This window comes from Kogia breviceps, chromosome 18, assembly GCF_026419965.1.
Source record: "Kogia breviceps isolate mKogBre1 chromosome 18, mKogBre1 haplotype 1, whole genome shotgun sequence".
Classification (NCBI taxonomy): domain Eukaryota; kingdom Metazoa; phylum Chordata; class Mammalia; order Artiodactyla; family Physeteridae; genus Kogia; species Kogia breviceps.
Window position 1 is genome coordinate 48,161,271 of NC_081327.1, and position 23,265 is coordinate 48,184,535.

General features: G+C 41.7%; 1 protein-coding gene across 4 annotated transcripts in view; it reads right to left on the reverse strand.

Annotated features, from left to right (window-relative positions):
* Positions 1–23,265, reverse strand: part of ADAMTS18 (ADAM metallopeptidase with thrombospondin type 1 motif 18) — a 156,619-nt gene that overhangs the window by 49,475 nt on the left and 83,879 nt on the right. For all 4 annotated transcript variants that reach the window (XM_067020108.1, XM_059043720.2, XM_059043719.2 and 1 more), the window contains 6 exons: positions 22,839–22,944; positions 19,320–19,457; positions 17,119–17,272; positions 12,001–12,096; positions 7,826–7,974; positions 1,229–1,401 (listed from right to left, as the gene is read on the reverse strand). In XM_067020108.1, coding sequence (XP_066876209.1) covers positions 1,229–1,401; positions 7,826–7,974; positions 12,001–12,096; positions 17,119–17,272; positions 19,320–19,457; positions 22,839–22,944 — 816 coding nt within the window. The remainder of the gene's footprint in view (positions 1–1,228; positions 1,402–7,825; positions 7,975–12,000; positions 12,097–17,118; positions 17,273–19,319; positions 19,458–22,838; positions 22,945–23,265) is intronic.

Genomic DNA, 23,265 nt, shown 5'->3' on the forward strand with positions numbered 1-23,265 from the left:
AACCATAGGAATTTCTGAGCACGTGAATTAAGTCTGTTTTCAGAAGCAATTACCAATAAATTGAAATCTCCCTCTGTTCAATCTCCCTTTGAGTTTTTCAAGGTAACGAGTCTCTCTCCTACAGTCAACATCTGTGAGTCCCTCACTGCTTTCTCCTAAGACACAGATTTCAGAATGTTAATGTCGGTCCCAATTTGTGCTTTTAGACAAGCAGCTTTTGGACCCAGAACTAGATTCACACTCCTGCAACAGCTGGGCTGGTGCTGAGCAAAGCTGTAGTACCATCCCCTTTGAGTTGGAGATGTTACTTGTTATAACGATGTCGCTGATTACATTAGCTTCTTTTTGGTCACTGATTATATAGGTTCATTCTGAGCTTTCGCACAGAAGCAGCCCCTCCATCGTATTTCCCATGAATTATCACCAAATTTGGTCTCTTCCCATTCTGCGTATGTACAATTGGGATTCACGTTTATCCCTGTTCCAAGGGAAGAGTGGATGAGTTCTGATAAAGCAAGTGAATGGAAAAAATGAAAAGGAAACAACCAGAATGGTGACAGCTTATTCTGCACAGGTAACACAAAGTACGTTAAATTCGGTACTTGTACTTTGTACATATGGTAACTAAAATAAATTTTGATCCTGAGCCAAAATCAAAGCAAATCAACATAAAAGGTCAAATACAAGCCATTACTTTAAGGTATAATAAGTACTAAAAACTTAATATAGAGACATTTTTTATTCATGATGCATGTGTGCATGTGTGTGTGTGTGTGTGCACGTGTGTGTGTGTGTACGCTCTGCAAATAGGCTTTTCCATGCTTGTAATCATCTACCACCTCAGTTACCGAGTATGGTGTCTCTATGGGGCATATATGGTTTCATGAGTTTTTGGTCTGGACAATTCATACCAATTTCAATTAACAACCCTGGGAGACTTAATTGCTGAAATGTCAAAGGTAAGTTTAGAAACATAAGTACATTCCAAACACATGAACTCTTCGACTTATACATGTGGGAGGAAAGGGGTGTCTTGTGAAAAAAAAAAAAGTGTGGAAAAATAAACAAAGCCTAAAGAAGTGAATGAAAAACTGGGCCAGGACGGGTCTGGGGAATGAAAAGTAAACATGGAAACTTTTTTACACAGGCAGCAGTTTCTTCTGTGTTGTTCGTTCACGTTACTGTTCACAGAGACATATTTGTTTGAGGTTCGTAGATACCAAATTACCTTCCACTTTTGTATAGGGTTTCCATTGGTAGAACCATCCACGGAAAGGTTTGCTGTTATATTCTGCACACTGCTGGGCTCGAAAATCCAAGCTATTTTCATTACAAGGGTTAATATTGCACAGCTGATATACACGGCTAGAGCCATGACAGAACTTGCCACCATACTGAGGCCTAAAAAGAAAATTAAAGATCTTCAATACTAGCAATCAAAAGGCTATTAGTCACAGGCAATAATATAAGGAGGGACAATCAAGATGATCATGGTCACAGTGTATGCAGTGCATACAGTCCATTACAAAAATGGAAATATGTAGCCTACTACCCTTATGTCCCAACCCTTCTTATACCCATAGCAGACATAACTAATCAATCAAGGATTTTTTTTTTTTTTTCCTTTTTCTTTGCTTTCTTTTCTCAACATAGCCCTTGGGTAGCCACGACCACTGCTCATCAACTGCCATGTTAGACCAAACTTACTTGCCACCTCTGAGCCAATTTTTACATTCTGGCGATTTCCATAAAGACTGATGAAGGCATATTCTTGACACTCATCCTATCACCTCATGCGTTAGGGGAATCTGTAAACACACCTAAATGTTCTTGTTAATGTAGGTGTGTGCTTGTGTGCTACACATGCAAACACACACGCCCCATTTGTTGGCATCAAAGCTCTTCCAACGCAGACCCAACTCCTCTCCAGCTTGTCTCCCATCTCTGACCACTCCCGTAATCTTGCTACAACTTGCCATGCCCCTGCTGTGATGGCAAGTCAGCGGTCTGTGATGACAGCGGTCCGCAACCTTTCTGGCACCAGGCACCAGTTTCGTGGAAGACAATTTTTCCAGGAACCGGGGTGGGGGGCAGACGGCAGGGGTTGGTTCAGGAGGCAATGCGAGCAGTGGGGAGCGGTGGATGAAGCTTTGCTCCCTCACCCGCCACTCACCTCTTGCCGTGCGGCCCGATTCCTAACAGTCCGTGGACCGGTACCAGTCCACAGCCCGGGGGCTGGGGACCCCTGACGCAGAAGGTCAGTCGGGACACTGAGGATATTACATGCCGTATTTTCCAATCCAGCTTTGTCAGTCACTGACTGTCAGACTCACGTGTGCTTTATTCTAATTGATTCTAAACTCTGGGGGAAAAACATGTCCTTGTTTTCATCTGCATGATCACTTTTTAACGTTGCAGGTGGCCTGCTCCTTTCCTGCCAAGCACAAGGGGAAATGGATTTCCAGAGTAGGGAATCCCATTAGAACATAAATAATTATGATCTAATGGCAAGCTCTCTAAGATCTTGCTAGGCAGAGACTGCAAAAACCAGAAGGCAAAATAAAAAGCAGCATCAACCACAGTGAGAGTTACCAGTGACATCTTACTCCGGGCACAAAGCAACTGCTGCTTTCCATTCCCACTTTTTCTGTAGTTTTCTCCTAAGGCTAAATCCCAACTACGGATCACCTCGTACAAAAGCTCAAGGCAAACACGTAACATGAAAGAAGGCTCCAAGGTAATAAATTTCTGTGATTAAAATTCCTTGTCTCTTTAGGAAGCACAAGGACGCTATAAAACACCCCTGGATTTGCTTCAGCATATTTTATCAAATTCTCCTATGCTAAAATGGATTCAACAGAAATGGGAAGGGTCACATCGCCAGAATGAGGTTTTTAAGCTATTTCAAAACATTCTGGGGCTTCCCTGGTGGCGCAGTGGTTGAGCGTCCGCCTGCCGATGCAGGGGATGCGGGTTCGTGCCCCGGTCCGGGAAGATCCCACATGCCGCAGAGCGGCTGGGCCTGTGGGCCATGGCCGCTGGGCCTGGGCGTCCGGAGCCTGTGCTCCGCAACGGGAGAGGCCACAGCAGTGAGAGGCCCGCGTACCGCAAAAAAACAAACAAACAAACAAAAAAACATTCTGGAACAACTACTAAAACATTCAGCAGTCATTGTGCTACATTAAATCCCTGAAGACCTCTTAAATCATTATCTGAAAAGCACTGAGAAAAACCTTAAAGTGCCATATGAGAGCCTTCCTCTATTCCTGGTCATCTTTATAAGTCATCATTAAAATTTTCTCAGTGTGAGCCTTTCTTGTCGGAGAGTTTACAAATAAGCTTCATTGAGACTACTCAAATTCAATGAAGTGAAAGATGACCACGTGTGACTTCTTCAACTCAGAAACCGTAACATGGGAAAGACCTCAAAACTGATATAGCCTTCCCCTCCTTTTATAGATGAAGTGAAAAACGGCTAATACAGCTTCCAAAATGTGCTCAGTGAAGGTCACATGTCTAGAAAGAGACAGAACAGAGCTCAGCCTCATACCTTCGGGCTCTCCTGGACGCTGGTCCTGCTCTGCCATGCATGCATTTAACTGAGTTAGGCTAGAGGGGTGGGGCATGAGAAGACCAAGAGGGAGACACGTGATGTCCAGGGGTTAGGGAGCTGCCCTTGGACAGTGAAGCACACCTGAACTGAAACAGTCTCTGCTCTTTCCCAGCTTAACTTTAGGCAATGTTAGTTAACCACCTAATCTGTAAAATGAGGACAGCTGTGATGATTACCTGAGAGAATGTTGGCAAAGAATTTAGGGCAGAGTCTACAGCCTAGGTAGCACAAATAAATTGTAACTATTTTAAAGTGCTTTCTACTTTCAATGACTGGTCAAAATTTGGACTTTGCCATCAAATCCTCAATTACAGATACATTTTTTTTCTGCAGCTTTGAACATGAGTATTAGGATAAATTAACAGAAAATTCTACCATGATGTCCCTTGGTACAATGAGTTCTTTATAATTAAAAACAAAACAAAACAAATATCTAGACACCTCATTTTTCTTTGTATTAAGCTGCTATTAAGTATACCCATATTTGCTTCTGCATAATTTACCAAGTCCTGACTACAAATGGCTATTGTTGGCTGACTGGCTGATCATTAATATCAGTTGGGAAGCTCTGTTTTTTTTTTAAAAAAAACAACATATATATATATATATATATATATATATATATATAACACATACATATACACACATATATATTTATACATACATATATTTACATATATATGATTTACATACACACACGGACACATATACATAAATAATATTCCTGGGCCCTCTACAGGCTTTCTCAATAAAAATACATGATGAGGAATATCAAGAAATCAGTGTTTTTTAAAGGACACTTGGTGATTCTCATAAGCAGCTGAGTCCGGAATTTACTGGTTGAAAAATGGGCCAGAGATATGATTCAATGATTATCCTGACGCTGTGACTCCAGTGGTATGATATTCTTTCTCAAATCGACTCATGTTTTAGGAGAGTTCTAGAATGCCTTAGCAAGTTTACTTATCACTATTTGAATTTTACTATTTGAATTTTCACTATTAATTTTCTTGAACAGAGCGTATAGGCATTTCACGAGGCTCTCTTCCAGGGACCCAGAAAAAATGTTCACTGTAAGGATTAAGACAGTGGGATCTTGTTCTGACTCTCCCACGTCCAGCTTGGTGACCCGAGCAAGAGCTGCCCCTCCGAATGGGACCCTCTGTCTCCCCTGGCTACCCACTTGCAAAATAACTAGATGAAACAACAGGTTTCAACTCACGTATCTGTTCTAAGCTGACTGGGAGCAAACGCCTGGAGAAGTCTTTTGAGAAGGCCTCTGAGGCACAGTGCGGACCAGCAGAAAATAGGGGGCTTTGATCAATTAAAAAGGTCTGTCACAGACATGGGACGAAGAAGAAGAAGGGCCATATGTGCCAGGTACTGGCCATTCCAGAACCAGATAACCCTTCAATTCTTTTGAAGCTGAAAAGTTGGATAAATCCATGACCCAACCAGACATAATTCATTTTTTTATGAACAAACTATGTTCTGAGAAAACCATCATTACTGTGCAATGAAATGCTCACTGCTTTTCATGTGAAAAAATGAAATGGTTAGGCTGATCTGAACAGACCAAATGTTTAAACTGAAGCAAGCGAGAAATAAGTAACTTGAAAGAGGGAGAAAAAAACAGCTTTACGACAACAATGTGAAATAAGAATGGAGAACTGATTCAATTGTCTTGAAGCAGCCGATCATTTACTTGTTTTATCTGTGACTTCGTGCATAATTAAACAGAATCCTGATTAGCCTTAATCTTGTTTAAAATGATAAAACTGCACCAAGTGGAACTACTCGAGTGATTAATTCTTTTTTATTTTTTTTTTTTGCGGTACGCGGGCCTCTCACTGTTGTGGCCTCTCCCATTGCGGAGCACAGGCTCCAGACGCGCAGGCCCAGCGGCCATGGCTCACGGGCTCAGTTGCTCCGCGGCATGTGGGATCTTCCCGGACCAGGGCACGAACCCGTGTCTCCTGCATCGGCAGGCGGATTCTCAACCACTGCGCCACCAGGGAAGCCCGATTAATTCTTTTATAGGCATCTCTAAAGTTACAGTTATGCTCTTTCCATGAACAATGCCCTATTATAATGAGTGTTCTCAACCCCACAGACATGAGAGAGATTTTAATTTAAATCTCAGGGGTGTCATTCATGCACTTCACCAGCAGAGCTCTTAAATTAGGTAATCTCTTTCTTTCTTGGGAAAGTAGCGAGATTGTACAATGTTGCGATGTATGAAAACCAGATCCATGAAATATGCTGCAAAAATGAAAAGTAATACAGTGATTTTAACAATTCTATCCAAGACACGGGCTACATTCAGAGTATGAGGAGGGTGTTTTTAATAATCTGGTATAAACTGCAAATGTATCACAAGCCTCCCTACCATTAGACCTAGTTATTGGGTCTGATTAGAGCACAGCATCTCAACTGGGAATGACTTTGCCCCCTACAGGATGCTTGGCCAAGTCTGGAGATATTTTCGTTGCCATAACTTGGAGGTTGGGGGGAGGGGGACTCATCCCACCGGCATCGAGCGGGTAGAGGTCAGGATTGCTACTAAACACCCTGCCACATACAGGACAAACCCCCAAAACAAAAAATTTTCAGCCTAAAATGTTAAGGGTGCCAAAGCTGAGCGATCCTAGATCAGCCTGAGATATTGCAAGCACCTAACAAACCGTGGTCAAAGCATCTCCTAACCCTCCCTTGCATTTTGGAACAAACTGGCCTCTTGATCCTGCTCAGACGAAGTACAATTTGTCTTTTCAAAAATTTCCTTTTGCTCTAATTTCATTATTTATTTAAATTTGCAATCCACCAAACATTTATGCAATGCTTGCCACGTGCCAGGCAATTTTGAAAAGCCCTTTACAAGTACCAGCTCAGTTGAGATAGGTCCCATCATTACCCCCTTTTTTACAAATGAGGGACCCAGAGCAGGGAGAGTTAGCCTTACGGGGCCGCCTAGCGAGGAACGGGTAGACCAGGAGGCCCACTTAGGTTCCTGGGCTTGACAGTCTCTGTTCTCAACCTCCATGCTGTGCCACCAACCGAATCAAGTGGTAAAATTAAATCCACTCGTTTTTCAGGGTCCCATCAGTTTCTTCTCACCCCCATAGCCTTCTCCAAAGTCCAGCTTCAGCAGGAAGGGCTCTGCCCGCTGCTTCTGAGGACTGACCCTCTGTTACCCGTGTTCCTGGCGAGTTTAGGATGAGGATGATGAAAAACGCATATGGACCCTAGAACCTTTTGCCAAATGCCCATTGGATGCTTCCCAGTGTGCTGGGAATTCTACAGACACAATCTCTAATCCCCCCAAACCATGTGAGGTGGGCGCTCTCATCTCCATTTCATACATAAACCCAACCTCCAAGTTCAAGCGATCTTCCCAAAGCCACACAGTTAATAAGCGACAGACCCAGGATGTGGAGTCATATCTTTCCATCTCCAAGCTCTGAGCTCTTTTGACATCACCACTCCAGTCAGGAAATGCACATCTCACACTTGTTTCACATGCGAATTAGAGCAGATAAAAGTAACCTAAAACCACCTTCAATTAACAGAGCACAGAGGGCAGCTCAGACTCCCAGGACCACCGGATCACATGGTGCCCGCAAGCCAATCTCAACCCAGGGGTGTTTCGATTAGTCCTCTCGGCATTTTATTGCTCTAAAGAAAACTGAATTTGTCAATATTTTTAAAATTGGGAAATTTCACACGACACTTTTTCGGATTTCTGGTTTCTCTCGAAAAGTCAGGCTGATCTGTCAACACATGTCGATGTACATTCCTGTAACGCAAAAATCAGCACACTTTCTCCAGTTCATCAGTTTGCTACACACACACACACACACACACATACACACACACAGAGTATACCAGCCAAGCTTCTCTGTTCTACAATATCCCAGGCATGCAGCTCTAATTTAGATGCAGAAAGTAATTCACACCATTACTGGAGTCCGTGACAGCAGAGTCACACAGAGAATAACCCCTTTGCTGTTTTGAGGTTTCTACCCATCATACCTCCCCCAGTGCATACGGCCTTTATATACAAGCAGTAAAACCCTCTTTCGTTGATTGCTGTTAAGCAGATGGAAGAAAACTACACTTACAAACAGGTATAAACAAGACAGACAAATACGCAATACGTAACAGGCTGAAGGTTCACGCCTCACAAATACTGACTTTGTGTCAGAGCCTTACTTGGGGTTATTGCAGTGTCTCTCCTGATACTTCACGCCTCCACCACACGTTCGGGAACATTCTGACCACTTCGACCAGGCGGACCACTGGCCGTGGACGGGCCGAGGCCCGTGCTCCCCAAACTTGACACACTGGCCTTGCCGACACCACTGTGAAAAGAATGTGTGACTTTCAGAGACCACCTGGGAAAGCACGCGGAGATGCCCTGATAGCATCCCTTTCGCTGGCTGTGCTTAAGCACTGGTACCCAGCCTTCGCCACGCGCATTTTGAAAGGCTGACATCTAGGGAGAAGGGGCATTTGTCACCAAAAGGCTGAGTATGACAGGCTTTGTGAGCTGTCCAGGTGACATGTCCAGATAAGGATCTACCCTACCGCCTACGGAGGCAGCGCAGACACGAAGGCGAGCCTCCTTTGACATTTGGAAACAATGGGGCTCAGAGAACCCTTGGGCTCATTTTGCTGCCAGGAGAATCCGTTTTTCAGATATGAACACAGAATTTATCACGATTATCACATCCGAAAGACAGATGTAAGTATGCGTACGTTTTTATTTCAAATCATCCCTACAGAGCATTTCTGTTGAAACCGGGTAGCTTTCAGGCTACACAAATTGTGTTTTTAGATAACACCTTTGCCCTTCTGTCTGTATGAAAGGTCCCTGTGTCAGACCCTCCAATGACTTTGAGCTGCGTGTCTTTTCTGAGTCAGCTCTGGGTCTCTCACGTGCTGGTGATTTGCTCAGTCCGAGAGCTGTTTTCTGTGCTGACCTTTCCATTTGAGTTCTTCTTTGTCATCCAGTCCAGTTCTGTGGGTCACCTCTGTCCTCTGGGGTGGCACTCACCGCTGGGAGTGCTTTCTTTTTTCTCCCCGCGGCGCTTGTATTACGAGCAAGTTCTGCATGACTTAGAGCATAATTGCACACTTGCCTAAAAGCCTCTGCAATTAGATCCAAAGGGTTGGGGTTTGGATGGTGCCAGGTCCTGCCGAGGAGTGGGGATCGGTTACAGAATTACGGGGAGTTGGTTTCGCGTTCAAATCTCCACTTTTCCCCCGTGATACACTTGGCTTCGTGGAGGTTTGTTGTGAGGCTTGGTTGCTAGTGCGCTTTGACTAGGTCAAGAGATGGCTTCCTTCCTTCAGTTTCTTGCCATGTGCTGAAGAATTCTTCTGTTTTCCATTTTTCTTTCCCCTGGATTAATTGCTACTTCAGAGTTTGCATGAAATCATATAAGGTTGTTGAGAACTTTGACGGGGGAAGCAATGGGTCATTTGAGGATTTTGTCAACCATAAGCACGAACCTGAATCTTCCCCACGAAGAAGGGCTGCGTCTCTCAGGCACTGAGCTCAGTGGCTGGGACAAAATAACAAGAGCCAATAATAGCAACAACAGCAGCTACAGTTTATTAAGTTGCTTCTCTGGGTGCACGATGGTGCTGGGGGGAAGGTGGGGGAACGCTTCATATGCGGTATCTAACATAACCTTCACAAAGCACGTCGCAGTTAATAACTATTTCCTGAGTGAGAGAAATTTAGCAAAGAAATACTAACTTGCTCAAACTAACCAACTAGCTACACAACCAGCTCAGACGGGATTTAAACTCAGTAGCCTAAGGACATATTTACTACTCACCTTAGAGGCAAATGACTGACCAATGCATCTTAACTCGATTTTTAAAAATTTTTTAGAAATATGTCTCTGAGATCTGTTCCAATCCTTCAATTAATTTGCATTTCTTTTATTTCAGTATTCATCCTAGCATCAAGTTAAGCTGCTCAGAGATTTGTCTCCTCTGGCGTTTTTCATCAGTAGAGAAATCAGGAATACATAGGAATATACACACATATGTGCATGATCTGCATGTTTATTACATAGAAAACATAATACATAAGATATATACATATATAGTTATATGGATCTCTTCATATATACTTCTATCACTGCTTCTAATTTCAAATTAAATGGCCATGACTTGGGCAAATACCTTTTATAATAGACGGCAAGCACAAACCTTTCTTTCCTCGTACACATAACCTAGATAGAAGTATGAGACTTTCATATCCTCACGTGTTTACGCAGTATTCGTGGCACAAATACCACTGAAGGCCCAGCGAGAAGGGGGCAGGGAGGATTCAGGTGGGTTTCAGTTACAATGAAAGAAAGAAACAAAACATGGGGTTGACTGCTACTCTACAAGACATGGCCCTGGCCTCATGGAGTTTACAGTCTAATGAATAGCTAGTTGCATCCCCTAGGGAAGGAAGACTCCAAGAACCATATCTATGAGTGCAGTGTAATTATACTGGAGTGAAGGTGGGTGGAAGTTACCAGAATGCTCTCAACTGGGGGTGACCTTACAGGTAAGGGCTTTCCCGCAGTTTATTATATAACCATAGTCTGGTGTTTCAAAATAGTGAGACGGGGGCAGGGGCCTAAGGACATCTATTTTCTAATTTCTGGCTTGATTAATCTCATGCTATATTAACTGAAATCTAATCCAGAAGCAGTTTAGCCCCTGTCGAACTAGATCCTGGATGTATTTACATAACAGACCTTAGATCTATGCCATTTATCACTTATTTTCCTCACTGACTATATAAATCTTTTCTCGTACATCCCTCTCATGCTTAATGCTGTTGCTTTCTTAATGAAAGAACGCCCACTAATCCTTAAGTTGCAAGCTCTAAACTTTGACACTCCAAAAATAAAAATGATGTGAGCAGTACTCACATATTCAATTAATTCATTGCTTTGTATCACCACAGCTAAAACACCCTTCTGCACATTTTCACTAAGAATCCTTACTGAGATTTCCTAAGACCAGGACATCTGATTAAAAATCGCATATGACGCTTCAATTTTTTAAATGTTTATTTTCTTTAAAATAAAAAGAGTTAAAAAAATAAAATATTTTTAGAGGTACTGAAGAAATGCCTTAACAAATATCAGAAAGCATCTTTTGGATATTCATTTATTTCGTGTGTCTGTGTCTTTGCCTTTATTGCTGGTCTCTTCGAAAAAGTCTCTCTTTCACCCAACTGAAAAACTTCAAATTCCCCAACTGAAGGACTTCAAATTCAAATTCCAACAGCCACCTTGGAGCACCCATTCATCGTGGTTTATTCTAAGTGCACCCCTATTTCCAAGCAGGATTCATTTCTTATTCACTTGGGCTTCGATAGCAGCTACGCGCTTCAAGAAGATGTGTTTAAAAAGAACCAAAGTTATTGGCTTCTGTGCAGGTTCCCCCACTGGACTATAAATGTTTGAAGAGATAAAATGGAGTTTTATTTACCTCTTTAGATATTTCACCGATATCTAGTGGTCAAGAAATTATGATGGAACTGAATTCAATTGAAGGGGCCAATTCTTTTCTACAGGCTTGGCTGTCTCAAGAGAGCCAATGGCAGAGACCGAAAAACCTGCAATATCTCCGACTCTCTCATTGTTCACAGCTTCTCGGTCACGGTCCTTCAAAGTTACGCCCCAAATCTGGATCATTTTACTGGGACCTCAAGTGTATCTTCCCCTCCAGACTCTACTGGGAAAGGGGAAGAAAAATTGAAACTCATATATGAGAGTCCTTTCTTCAAAACACAGAAATCTCCCATAATCTTCCGTAATAGAAATGGTTCTTAGGGTTGAAGATATTGCAAGCGAAAAGACTTTCTGTACAACCTAGATGGAGATGCAGCTTGCCCCTCAAGAGATGTTGCTATAAGGGACAGGATGCTGCTATCAGGCATGTCAGAAGCTCAATGACTGGTCCTGTGAGGTGCATCACAGAGGCTTTGTATGGAGGCACAGTCCTTCCTTTGCTACTAAAGGAAATATCTGCTTCCCAAGGCTTGTCTACACTGCATCAACTTTAAAAAGCAAACAGTAAACAATGAAACCCTCCAGCTCATTGAACTAGAAACATTTGAACCCAAGCCTCCATCTAAAAATGGAAAACAAAGGCAAAAGGAAAGAAACCTTCTTAAAAGATGGAGCCAACTCGGTTATATTCGCATTGAGTTTTCGAGTAGCTGCTAAAGAATGCTGGTTAATTGAAAGCAAAGTCAGAAAAGAGATGACGCCAAAGCGTTCCAGTCTGAGGTAACAGTACAAACAGTTTGGGTTCTACACTTTATTCAGTCTCTAGAACTAAAAACTAACAAGTATGCAGTTTACCATACTCAAGCCACAAACGGTCCCTTCCGCGGCAGGCATGAACTTGGTCTCACACCTGTGGCCCACTCGGTGGCACCAAAGTGACTTGCAAATGTCCTGAAAGGAAAGAAAGAGATGGCGAGGGTGATGATACAATAAAAACAAAAATATCCAAAGCTGTTGTATAAAACATTCTATTTTCAGGTGGCCGAAATGGGACATTATCCAGAAAGTAGAGTCAAGTGAAGTCAGTAGTAGCAAGGTAACCAGTAATATGTCCCAGCAAATATGTAAGCAGGAAATTTCTACACTACCCATATATTCATGTGTGTTTAGTAATGACTGGGAGGTAACAATCGTTAATTTGGAGACTATCTGCCTTTTAACTGAGAGGTCTGGTTTCTAACCATCATCACCACCATCACCATCACCATCATCATCATGGTTTAAGTAGAAGAGACCAAGACTGGAATAATGCATGTCTGATTCAAATCCTTGTCCTGCATTTCCAGGTTGCAGGACCTATGGACGTGTTATAGAAGGCCTTTAAACTGCAGTCTCCTCACCTGTGAATAAGTGATAAAAGCAGCACATGCGTCAACGGGGTCGTTCTCAAGGATGAATGGTGTAAATGGTCATCATCATTGCTTCCTCACCTTTATAATAATTTTCAAGCATTTGGACAGCTTAATTCTGACACTAGGCCTATGAAATAATTTAACTCTCATGCTGGATTGTAGTAGGAAGAACGACGGCCCCCAAAACAACCATGTCCTAACTCCTGGAACCTGTGACTATACTAGGTTATACAGCAAAGGAGAATTAAAGTTGCAGATAAAATTAATGTTGCTAATCCCTTGACCATGAGATGGGGAAGTGCTTAGACTTTCCAGATGGGCCCAAGGTAATCACAAGGGTCCTTAAACAGGGAAGAAGAAGACAGAAGAGAACCAGAGAGATGGCAGCCTGGGGAGGACTCAGGGAGGTGTTGCTGATTCTGAAGATGGAGGAAGAGGCCATGACCCAAGGATGCCAGCCACTTTGGGAAGCTGGAGAAGGCAAGAGAATGGCCTCTCTTCTAGAGCTTCCAGAAGGAACACGACCTCGCCAACGCTTGGTTTTAGCCCAGTGAGATGCATTTCAGATGTCTACCACCAGAACGGCAAGAAAATAAATTTGAGTTGTTTTAAGGCACTACATTTGTGGAATTTATTACAGCAGGCATAGGAAATAAATACTGTCGTTAATACCATTTAGTGGTGAACACTAATTCCTCTTATAAACGCACTGAGATGAGGAAACTGAGCTGATACTGATAGTTTCAAGCTGTAAAGTCCCCCAGGTGGTAAGTGGCAAAAGCAGGACTCAAACTGGCCTGATTTCAGGGTCCGGATCCTTGACCATTGCTCTGGACCTGGACGTGCCATCAATGGATGCTAGAAAGCTCTCAACTTCTCCAGGCCTTGGCTGCCTATCTATAAAGGGGAGCGGGGGGGGACTTCCTTGGTGGCACGGTGGTTGAGAATCCACCTGCCAATGCAGGGGACATGGGTTCGAACCCTGGTCTAGGAAGATGCCACATACCGTGGAGCAACTAAGCCTGTGCGCCACAACTACTGAGCCTGCGCTCTAGAACCCGTGAGCCACAACTACTGAGCCCCCATGCCACAACTACTGAGCCCATGCACCTAGGGCCCATGCTCTGCAACAAGAGAAGCCACCGCAATGAGAAGCCCGCGCACCGCAACGAAGAGTATCCCCCGCTCGCCGCAACTAGAGAAAGCCCGCGCGCAGCAATGAAGACCCAACGCAGCTAAAAATAAAAAAATAATTTAAAAAAGAAAAAAATAAAGGAAGGGGACTGAACCAGATTCCTTCCAGCTCAAAAGGTGGAGTTGCTTTTCAGAATGACAGCATTAATGGAATGTCAAAATCATGAATCGCCAAAGTCATTCCATTTTGTTCACCACATTCTATTGACTAAGGTAGAAAGTGAACACATCTATTTTTGGGCAAATAGTAACGATGAGGGAGGATACAAGATGACTGTTGCGGTCACTTGTTGTACTCCTGAAAATTCAATGAACCAGGCAGGCAAGCACCTGATTCTCCAAGCATTCCAGTTAACAGACATTTCATGGTTAGAAAATATGGCAAGAACATACTTAGAAATACTTCACACAAAAAAGTGTTCCACAGGACTGAGAAAAGAAAACACAGGGAAACGAGAGATACAGGCAGTGAGCCTGGTCTTAGGGACCGTAAAATTCTTCTCCCAAAAAGAGAAGGGAAGGACCTCCAGGACACTGCTTGGAAACACCACCACCAGCAGCAGCCCCAGATAGACACCACACATACTATTTCCAAAGCTCAATACACCTCAGAAGACACAATATGGAAACATTTCCCATGGAAACGGACCTGCTACTGACATTAGTAGAAAGCCTAAGGCAGCCTTCCAACAAAATGAATGCGGTTCATCATCTCCGTGTGCTCCCATATTGAGTCATAGGGGGGACAAGTTAAGTTGGGAAAAGGACAATCTACATCAAAATGGAGGAAAGGGAGGTAACCATTGAAACAAAGCCGCAGTTCGAAAGGCTTTCAGAATTAAATTGTTTTCCCTCTTACAGCCGGGGAAAGCCATAACCCACTCCCAGAGCCTATGTGGCAGCCACCAAAATGACCCCAGGGTGGACCAAAGCAAAGGAGACCCCCCCATGCCACAGCCAACGCCAAGCCACAGGGCTAAGCAAAGGGGGCCGCTGGAGAAGACCAGGAAAATAAAGCAAAACACAAAAACACAGGGATTCCAGAGTGAAATACGACAGGCTGTATGAACATGTTATTTCTTTTGCGGTGAAGTACAGAAGTCAAACGTAATTACAGCCAACGACATGCTCTGACGACCCGAGAGCCCTCTGAGAAGGCTTCCTTTCAAAGTAAACAGAAATGAGAGTTTGCACTTTTTTGCTTATTCTTCCCTCTTTTTTTCCCCCAGCCTATTCATCTAACTTTTCCTTATCTATATAATTCCCTAGACTTAAGTCATAATTTAAGGGAAAGGAAAATAACCACGGAGACTCCAAAGGTCTCATGTTGCCTGGATGTGACTCTTTAAGGAAACAGTCTCAATGCTGTATGTTGTTCTGTCCTGTCCCTGGTTAGCCAACTTCTCCTGCTGTATTCTAAAGACTGGATGCCCCTTCAGGGGAAGCGTGACATACTCAAAATGTTAATGGTCCTTGCATATCAAACTCTATCAAGCATCTCAAACTTAACATGTCCAAAACAAAATTCCCCAGCTGTCCCCCCCGGAAATCTGTCCCGTGTTCAGCCTTCTCCAGCTCACTAGCATTTGCCAAATTAAGATCCACATACCATGGATGATACACCAAAAAATGTGGGTGGTGTATGCATAAACTTTTCTAATGGTTACGCATTTAAATTGCACTAGAAAAATATGCAACCCCATATCAAACCGGCGATGTGGTGGTTATTATTTCTTAGGACTGGACTTTTATTTTATTAAAGTGAGTCGATTCATAGAAAAGCAACAAGTGAAAAATAATAACGAGATATGGCGCAGCTAATAAAGGTAATTGTTAAGGACTGAACGTTAATGCTGAAGTTTAGGAAACACTGGTGTTAACTAATGAAGAGGAGGAAGCTTAACATCAATGTGGGTGATGCAATTTGTTTAGCTTCCACCAAGGCAGCTTTTTTTTTTTGTGGCTCTGGGCAAATGGAATACATTCTCTGAGCTCCACTTAAAAAGTGGGTGATAATTCTCACTTCAAAAGGTTTTTGTGAAGATTGAGGAAAAGTCAAATAAGTCTCTAAGTGGAATGCCTTATGTGGAGCAGAGGCTCATTTAGCAAGTGCTGCAGGGTGATGGTGGATGGTGGTGACGGAGGACAGGAGTGTTGGTGATAGCGATGGCAGCAGTGTCGCTGCTGGTGGTGGTGGTGGTGGTGGTAGTGGTGATGGGGGCGGAGAAAAAGGAAGAGGGAGAAGAAAGGAGGAGGAGAAGGAATAGGAATAGAGAGGGGAAGAGGAGCTATAAATCTCCAAAATGTCCATGTATCCAGATACCTAGAACTTCCATGTTTCTCTTTGGATACTAGGAATTAACCAACTTAAAAATGATTCTACTTTTTAGGGATGTTGAGATGGCCAGTGACGTAGCTGTCAACCAGTTGGAACCATGCTTCTCCCATTTCTACATCCTGGACTTTTGCGTTTTCCCATATATCTTTCTCACAGAAAGGTCTGTCTTTTTTTTTTTAATTTTTAATTTCATATTGGAGTATAGTTGATTAACAATGTTGTGTTACTTTCAGGTGTAGAGCAAAGATGGATAAAGAAGATGTGGTATATATACATAATGGAATATTATTCAGCCATAATAAAGAAGGAAATCATGCCATTTGTGGCACATGAATGGACCTGGAGACTATCCTACTCAGTGAAGTCAGTCAGACAGAGAAAGACAAATATCATATGATATCACTTATATGTGGAATCTAAAAGAAATGACACAAATCAACTTATTTACAAAACATGTAAGTCTTTCTTGAATGAAAGATGACACAAAAATTGTGTTACGATTACTCAAGATACACCTTGATACTCAAAAACCAAAAGATTACTCAACATACATACACAAAGAGTGTTAAGATTACTCAGGACACATACAAAAACAAGTTAGCTGCCAATGATCGTGTTTATATTACTGTAAAAGGCATATGTGTGTCTTCTGAGGTGGTGATGATCTTATATGAATCACATTAAAAGGGAATATGAAACAATGATAACAAAAACAGTTACAAGCAGTAGGTGAAAGCTATTGTATCTAGATTTACTACTTGTGATAAAATCTTTGTCTACAGAGGAGGAATTTTCTTCCAAGGACAGCAGTCAGATGGTATTTAAACCAGGCACAGTCTATAGGGGATAAGCCTGGATAATTCACTGACAGTAAAACTGCCACTTAATTATCACGCCAAACAGCTGACATTTTAGAGATAACCCAGACCCTAACCCTTGGCCTTAGCAAACCAAATGTTTATCCTTCTGGTAGATACACAGACACACGATAGAATCTTAATGTAAGTTTGAAATCACAAGCAAACATACCTTCACAAAACCAAGGCTGCATAACTTGGCTTTTGCTCCAAACTGCCACTTGCACTGTGTGTCAGCATCATAAATCTGTCCTGGTAGTTGGTCCGGATATTTATACTGTCCTGTTTGCTTGGGCTCATCCACCAGACACCCAGCCTGAGGTGTACTGCAGTGATAACACATCCTTATTAGCTTCCCTGTCTATCTGTGATCTGGCCACACAAAACAGCGTACCTCTGAATGCATTCACGTGAAGAAAAATGTAACATGGCAAAGAAACAGGTACATGCTTAAAGTTAAAAGAGCGAGTCCTGTCCCGTCTAAGAAGGTGAAATTTACAGAACTGCAAAGGGTTTGTACATGGTACTGGAAATTAGAGCCATCCAACTTGTGAGGCTTGACCTACCAGGAGATGGGAGAAGTCAGTATATTTGGAAACTTTCCCCAATAGTCTCATTCAACAATATTCAACAAATTTTTCTGACTGCCTACTCTGTGGTGAGTATGAAAGTTACAAAGTAAACTAGTGAGAGACAGTTACTTGTTTTCATAGAGTTGAAAGTCATGCTGTGTTTTGCACAGACAATGGGGCAGTGGTCAAAGATGTATTTTACCTCAAATAATCTTTAGGAGCAAAAAACGAAAAAGGTTTTGAAACAAATCAGGGAATCAGGAGAAAGGATGTGTTGAGAAAAAAAAAAAAATCAGTCTTAATGGGATGGATTTTCATAGAAAGCACCTTATCTCCACCTACTTAAATAATTAAACTAGGATGTCACTGAGAGGTACAACAGTATGGTGGTTATGTGTGATTTTGGAGTCAGACAGATGGGGGTCCTAGTCAACCATGCAATCAAGATCAACTCTTATACATCTCATTACTGACATGATTTGACTTCCATAAGAGTTGTTAACACATCAAGCGAGACAACGTAACATGCTCGCCACAGCGTAGGAAGCATTCAAAGTTAGCTTCTGTTGCTGTTATTATTATTATACACAAAAAAGCATTTAACTATACCATAAAAATGATGGAAGTTCAATCTCTACTAAATTGACCTTGATTTATAATATTTATTGATTCCATCCTCACATGAGACAGAAGAGATAACTTCAGGCCCCAGATCATAAATTTAAAATGAATTAGAAAATCTTCTATGTGAGAAAGTCACATAGCGAGAGGCTTGTCAATTTTTTACTATCCTTTGGGGCATAATTCGGTTGGACACCCTTCCACTGAATCAGCCTTGCCTGCGTGTACGGCTAATTCTGTAAACATCTGCAAATAATATGCGCTGGCACAGGTTCAAAACAAAAAGTATCAGGGGAATAATAATTCTCAAAGAAACTTGGTCAGTTTCCCTAATATCTGGTCAAAGGGAGATGCGATAAGAACCTGAGTTCTTGCGAGTCAACACAGATTAACAAGCTATATCTACATACATATAAAACGATACAATACATGTATGTTTAACCACAGCCCTAGTGTTGTAAAATGGTCAAATATATGTAATATTTAAGAAAATCAAAGGAAATGTCAAAGAGTTTCAAGTTTGTGTTCATCATTTACTATGAATCAAATAGTGCTACCTTCCTAACTCCCATTTTACTAATGAAATCTAGGCGTTTTGAGTTATTGAAAGGGTTTTACATAGCATTCGTCAGGCCCTTTGGACGTCTCTTGGACACGGAGCTAGCTCGTGGCCATTTCAAACAAAAGAGCCAATCAACACAAGGCTCCATTCACTGTAACACAAGCCCACCATTTAAGCACTTTTAATACTCTTAACGACTGAGTTGATTGATTAGATTAAAATAATTAGTTACAGTAAAAAGGCAATATATCCAGCAACCTCTGGACATCACAGAGGAGAGAGAGTTCTAAGCACAGACCATGGAGTCACAACAGACCTAAGTGTGAGTCTTACGTTGACAACTTGCCAGCTATAGACGCTTAAGCACAAGTAACCTCCCTAAGACTCAATGTCCTCAACTCTAGAATGAGGATAATAATGGGATCGATCTGAGGACTGAATGGGGCAATGTATGAGGAGCATTTAGCACAATATGAGACCTTCGCTGGATTTCTTCAACAATAACCACGACGGTATCATCGTCCTCAATCCACCAAGTATTTGTTTTCATGTCTGCTGAGCGCCGTTCCTGGTCACTACTCCAAACCTGGGAACGCCCCTGGCTCTGGCCCGTCTTACCTGAGGAATTTCTTCAGATACTGCCGGCTGCACGAGGACCACGAGAACACCCCATTGTTGCCGGTCAGCGTGGGAGACATGATGTTGCCTTCTGCTTTCCTGCAGGGGTTGCCTTCCCCATCGTGAACCATGCCGAAACTACAACAGAAAGAAGAAAACAGAAAGCCTTCTGGGAGCCCAGTTCCCAAACGATAAGCAGAGGAAGAAAAAGATGTATTGAGAATCAGGGAACCCAAGTGAGGGACAGAGTCATTGAAATTGTAAGAAAAGGGAAAGACAAAACGAGGTACTATCTAGTGTTGTAAAATTCACGCAGAAAATTCTAAAGAATGCTAAGGGCTTTTAAAATATTATAGCTTGACCACAAAATCAAAGAATGGTATACGCGCTACAGATTTTAAGGGCAAGAGAATTTTGCTCAAGATTTCCAAGTTCAACTAAAATGATGAGACAGTCAAATTCTTTTATTCCAAACAGCAAAAATTTTTTTTCTTGCCACCCATATGGAACTGTGGTAAGAAATTTCAGAATGAGTAGGAGGTAAGCACAGACAGAAGCTGATTATATTTGTTTACTGACTCTTCATGCATAAGGATAGTGTGGCAGTGCTCGCTTCCGCAGCACATATACTAAAATAGGAGAGTGTGACATATAAACTTCTAATGATCACTTTATGGCTGAAATCACAGACTACATAATTCAATTCCCCTACCTACAGTCATAAACATCTTTGAAAATTAAAGGTTCAATCCATCTACTGAAGGCGCATGATGGACTTCTTTTGAATGCATTTTTTGAGAAGACTTTAATTTGGCCTATTTCACCAAAGAAGGTTCTAGCGATAACAGAGTAAAAATAATTTTAGGTGGTCTGCCTAGAAATCATATACATTACACCTCAATGACTCAATGACTCCCAAATCTCCTAACTGGTAGCATAAATGTGACATTAAAGTTTATATGCACATAGAATACAAATACCACAAAGACAGAGCTTACTTCAGGCCATATTAAACTGGAAGGGGATGGGGAAATAAGCTTCTTTGGTCATCTCCAAAAAATTCAGTACCCAAAAAAGCTTTTTCTGACTTTTCTCTGGAGGTAGAGAACGGAGGGATACCAATTTATCATTGATTTAGATTGTTCTTAGCGTAATTATTTAGAGGAGTAGAATGTGTCTCTTAAAGTATTTTTAAGAGGCAGGTAGGATTTCTGTGGAAACAAGCATGCTACTCTGATATAATAACTTATCAATATAGCCATCCTTCGAAGGGAGCCTATTCCAAATAAACAACTGTATTATAACCATAGATAGGATCCTATTGTGACCCATGTCTGCAAAGTAGCTGTTTTCCCCTCATTCCTCCCAATTTATCAGGCAAGGAATGGCAGGATGGCGGTATACTGAGGTCCTATCAGTGAGTACCCCAGGGCTTTAGAGGTGATGGAGTCACACATAGGTATTAATTAACCTCAAAACACACTTGGGGAAAGGATTTTCCCATCCTCCACTTTGCCCAATTCAGTTCATTGTTGTACCTAACCAGGAAACGAAGGGGGTTTGTTTGGGAGACACTCTTCCTAAATATATTTGTGAAAGTCAAAAGCAGAAGGAAATTTACATGTAAAGCACCACAGGAAAGAGTAAGAATCACAGAAATGGGGATAAGGTGGGGAGAGATCAAAGCCATTACTCCAAGAGGAGAAGGTCATTAAATCAGCATTTCACTGTAGTTTCACGGACATAAGAAAACCAAGTTTGAATTGAATTTTGAACTTGAAATTTCTTAATTTTCTATTTTACTTTGATTTAACACCCTTTTAGAATATAACATGTGTTTTCTTTAGCACATGTCAAAAGTCTTGTCAAAATCTCATGAACTGTCTGTTTCAATATTTAACTCTGTTAGGCCACGTTATTTAGAATTTGAGTACGTATTTTCCATTGTATCTGTTCTGCCTCCTATCTCTGACTCTCCTCACCCCACCTGGAGAATGTCTTTGGTTTTCCTTACTAACATGTTGGATTTTGATTTTGGTAACTTTAAATTATGACCAAGGATGATTACATTTTTTTAAAGGCCAATACGTTTTTTAAAAAAAATTTATTTATTTTTAATTAATTTATTTTTGACCGCATTGGGTCTTCGTTACTGTGCGCAGGCTTTCTCTAGTTGTGGCGAGTGGGGGCTACTCTTTGTTGTGGTGCGCAGGCTTTTCATTGCGGTGGCTTCTCTTGTTGCGGAGCACGGGCTCTAGGTGCATGGGTTTCAGTAGTTGTGGCACTCGGGCTCAGTAGTTGTGGCTCGTGGACTCTAGAGCGCAGGCTCAGTAGTTGGGACGCACAGGCTTAGCTGCTCCGCGGCATGTGGGATCTTCCCGGACCAGGGATCGAACCCGTGTCTCCTGCACTGGCAGGTGGATTCCCAACCACTGTGCCACTAGGGAAGTCCCTAAAGGCCAATACTTTTTTAAAAGCGAGAGAATGGTTCATGTGACCTCATGCTGGTGAAACAAATTTAGATATTTTATTTCCTGCGCTTATCAAAGGGACCTTGTGCCTAATGGGCATTTTTGCACCACTGTTCCAATAAAATTGGTTCATTCATATCTCGCTATGAAAGCAGTTGTGCATAGATATAAAATGCTGGGCGACTGTTGGAAACAGTAATGGTCAAGATTCAAATTTTCTGAGGATAATAAATAGCTCACAAGACAAACTAATACCAAAATATAAATTATACTTGCGAAGTTGATCGCGTTTGCTTTTATTTTTAAGTCAGAAATTAACTGATGCTCTGAAAACGAGCATTGAACATAAATGCTGAATACAAGACACACATACATACACTCCTAAACTCATACACCATCTGCAACAGTCATTTTGTGAAGCAGTATGCTTATTCCAATATAGATACTACTGCTTAAATAATGTTTGAAAATTCTCTGTAAAACTGTATGTGTACCAGGTTATATTGCTTCATAAAATACATTCATCTCATTACTCTTAGGTTTCTTATTCCTCCTTTCTAACCCTATTCTCACAAAAGAATTAAATTAAAAGAATATTAAGGACATGCAATGACACCGAGGAAAAGAATATCCAGCATACACATACAGCATACACAAAAGTTTTTGAACAATTAACATGTCATTACATTCTAGGAATTGACATGTCCCCATGATTATTTCTGTAGTATAAGGAACTAAAAGTATCTTTACTGCCGCAAAACTTGGAATAAAATAAACACATGCCTAAATGACCAGAGGATCCATAAGATAACTCGCAGTCCATTTATGCACATAATGTAACACTGAGTAGCTATCAAATGTTCTTTAACAAAAGCCTCAACAATGACTGGCCTTTGATTGAGCCCTTCTTAGAATCAAGTACTATTCTAAGCTTTATACAAGATTTATCCTATTTATTCTACACAGATCAATAATAATCATTAGAGAAATGTCAATGAACCACCCAACCGGTTTTCATATACAGTGGTATTATCAAGGGGTCACTTACTTGTGCCCTGACTCATGAGCGATGGTGAAGGCCAGGCCAAGTCCCGTGTCCTCATTGATGGTACAACTTCGGTACTTACTGCACATCCCACTGATGGGGGCAAACCCTGTTAAAAGAGCAGTTTCAAACTCAAATTCAAAAGGAACACACACAGATACCTGATCATTTCCAATGCCCTCAAAATGTTCTGCACAGTTTTAATTCAAAGGATTAATGTATTTTCTTTTTTTGGTAGAAAAACACTAAAGGTATACGCCTCTCTGTCCTCTCTAAACAGAGAAGAGTAGGACTTAATACTTTCTTGCTTTTAAAAGATATTGTCATCAACTGAACCTCCTAACAACTGTATGAAGGCAGTATGAGTATCATAATTCCCATTTTATATACAGGATGGATAGCAAGTCGGAGGATATTTACATGCCTGATC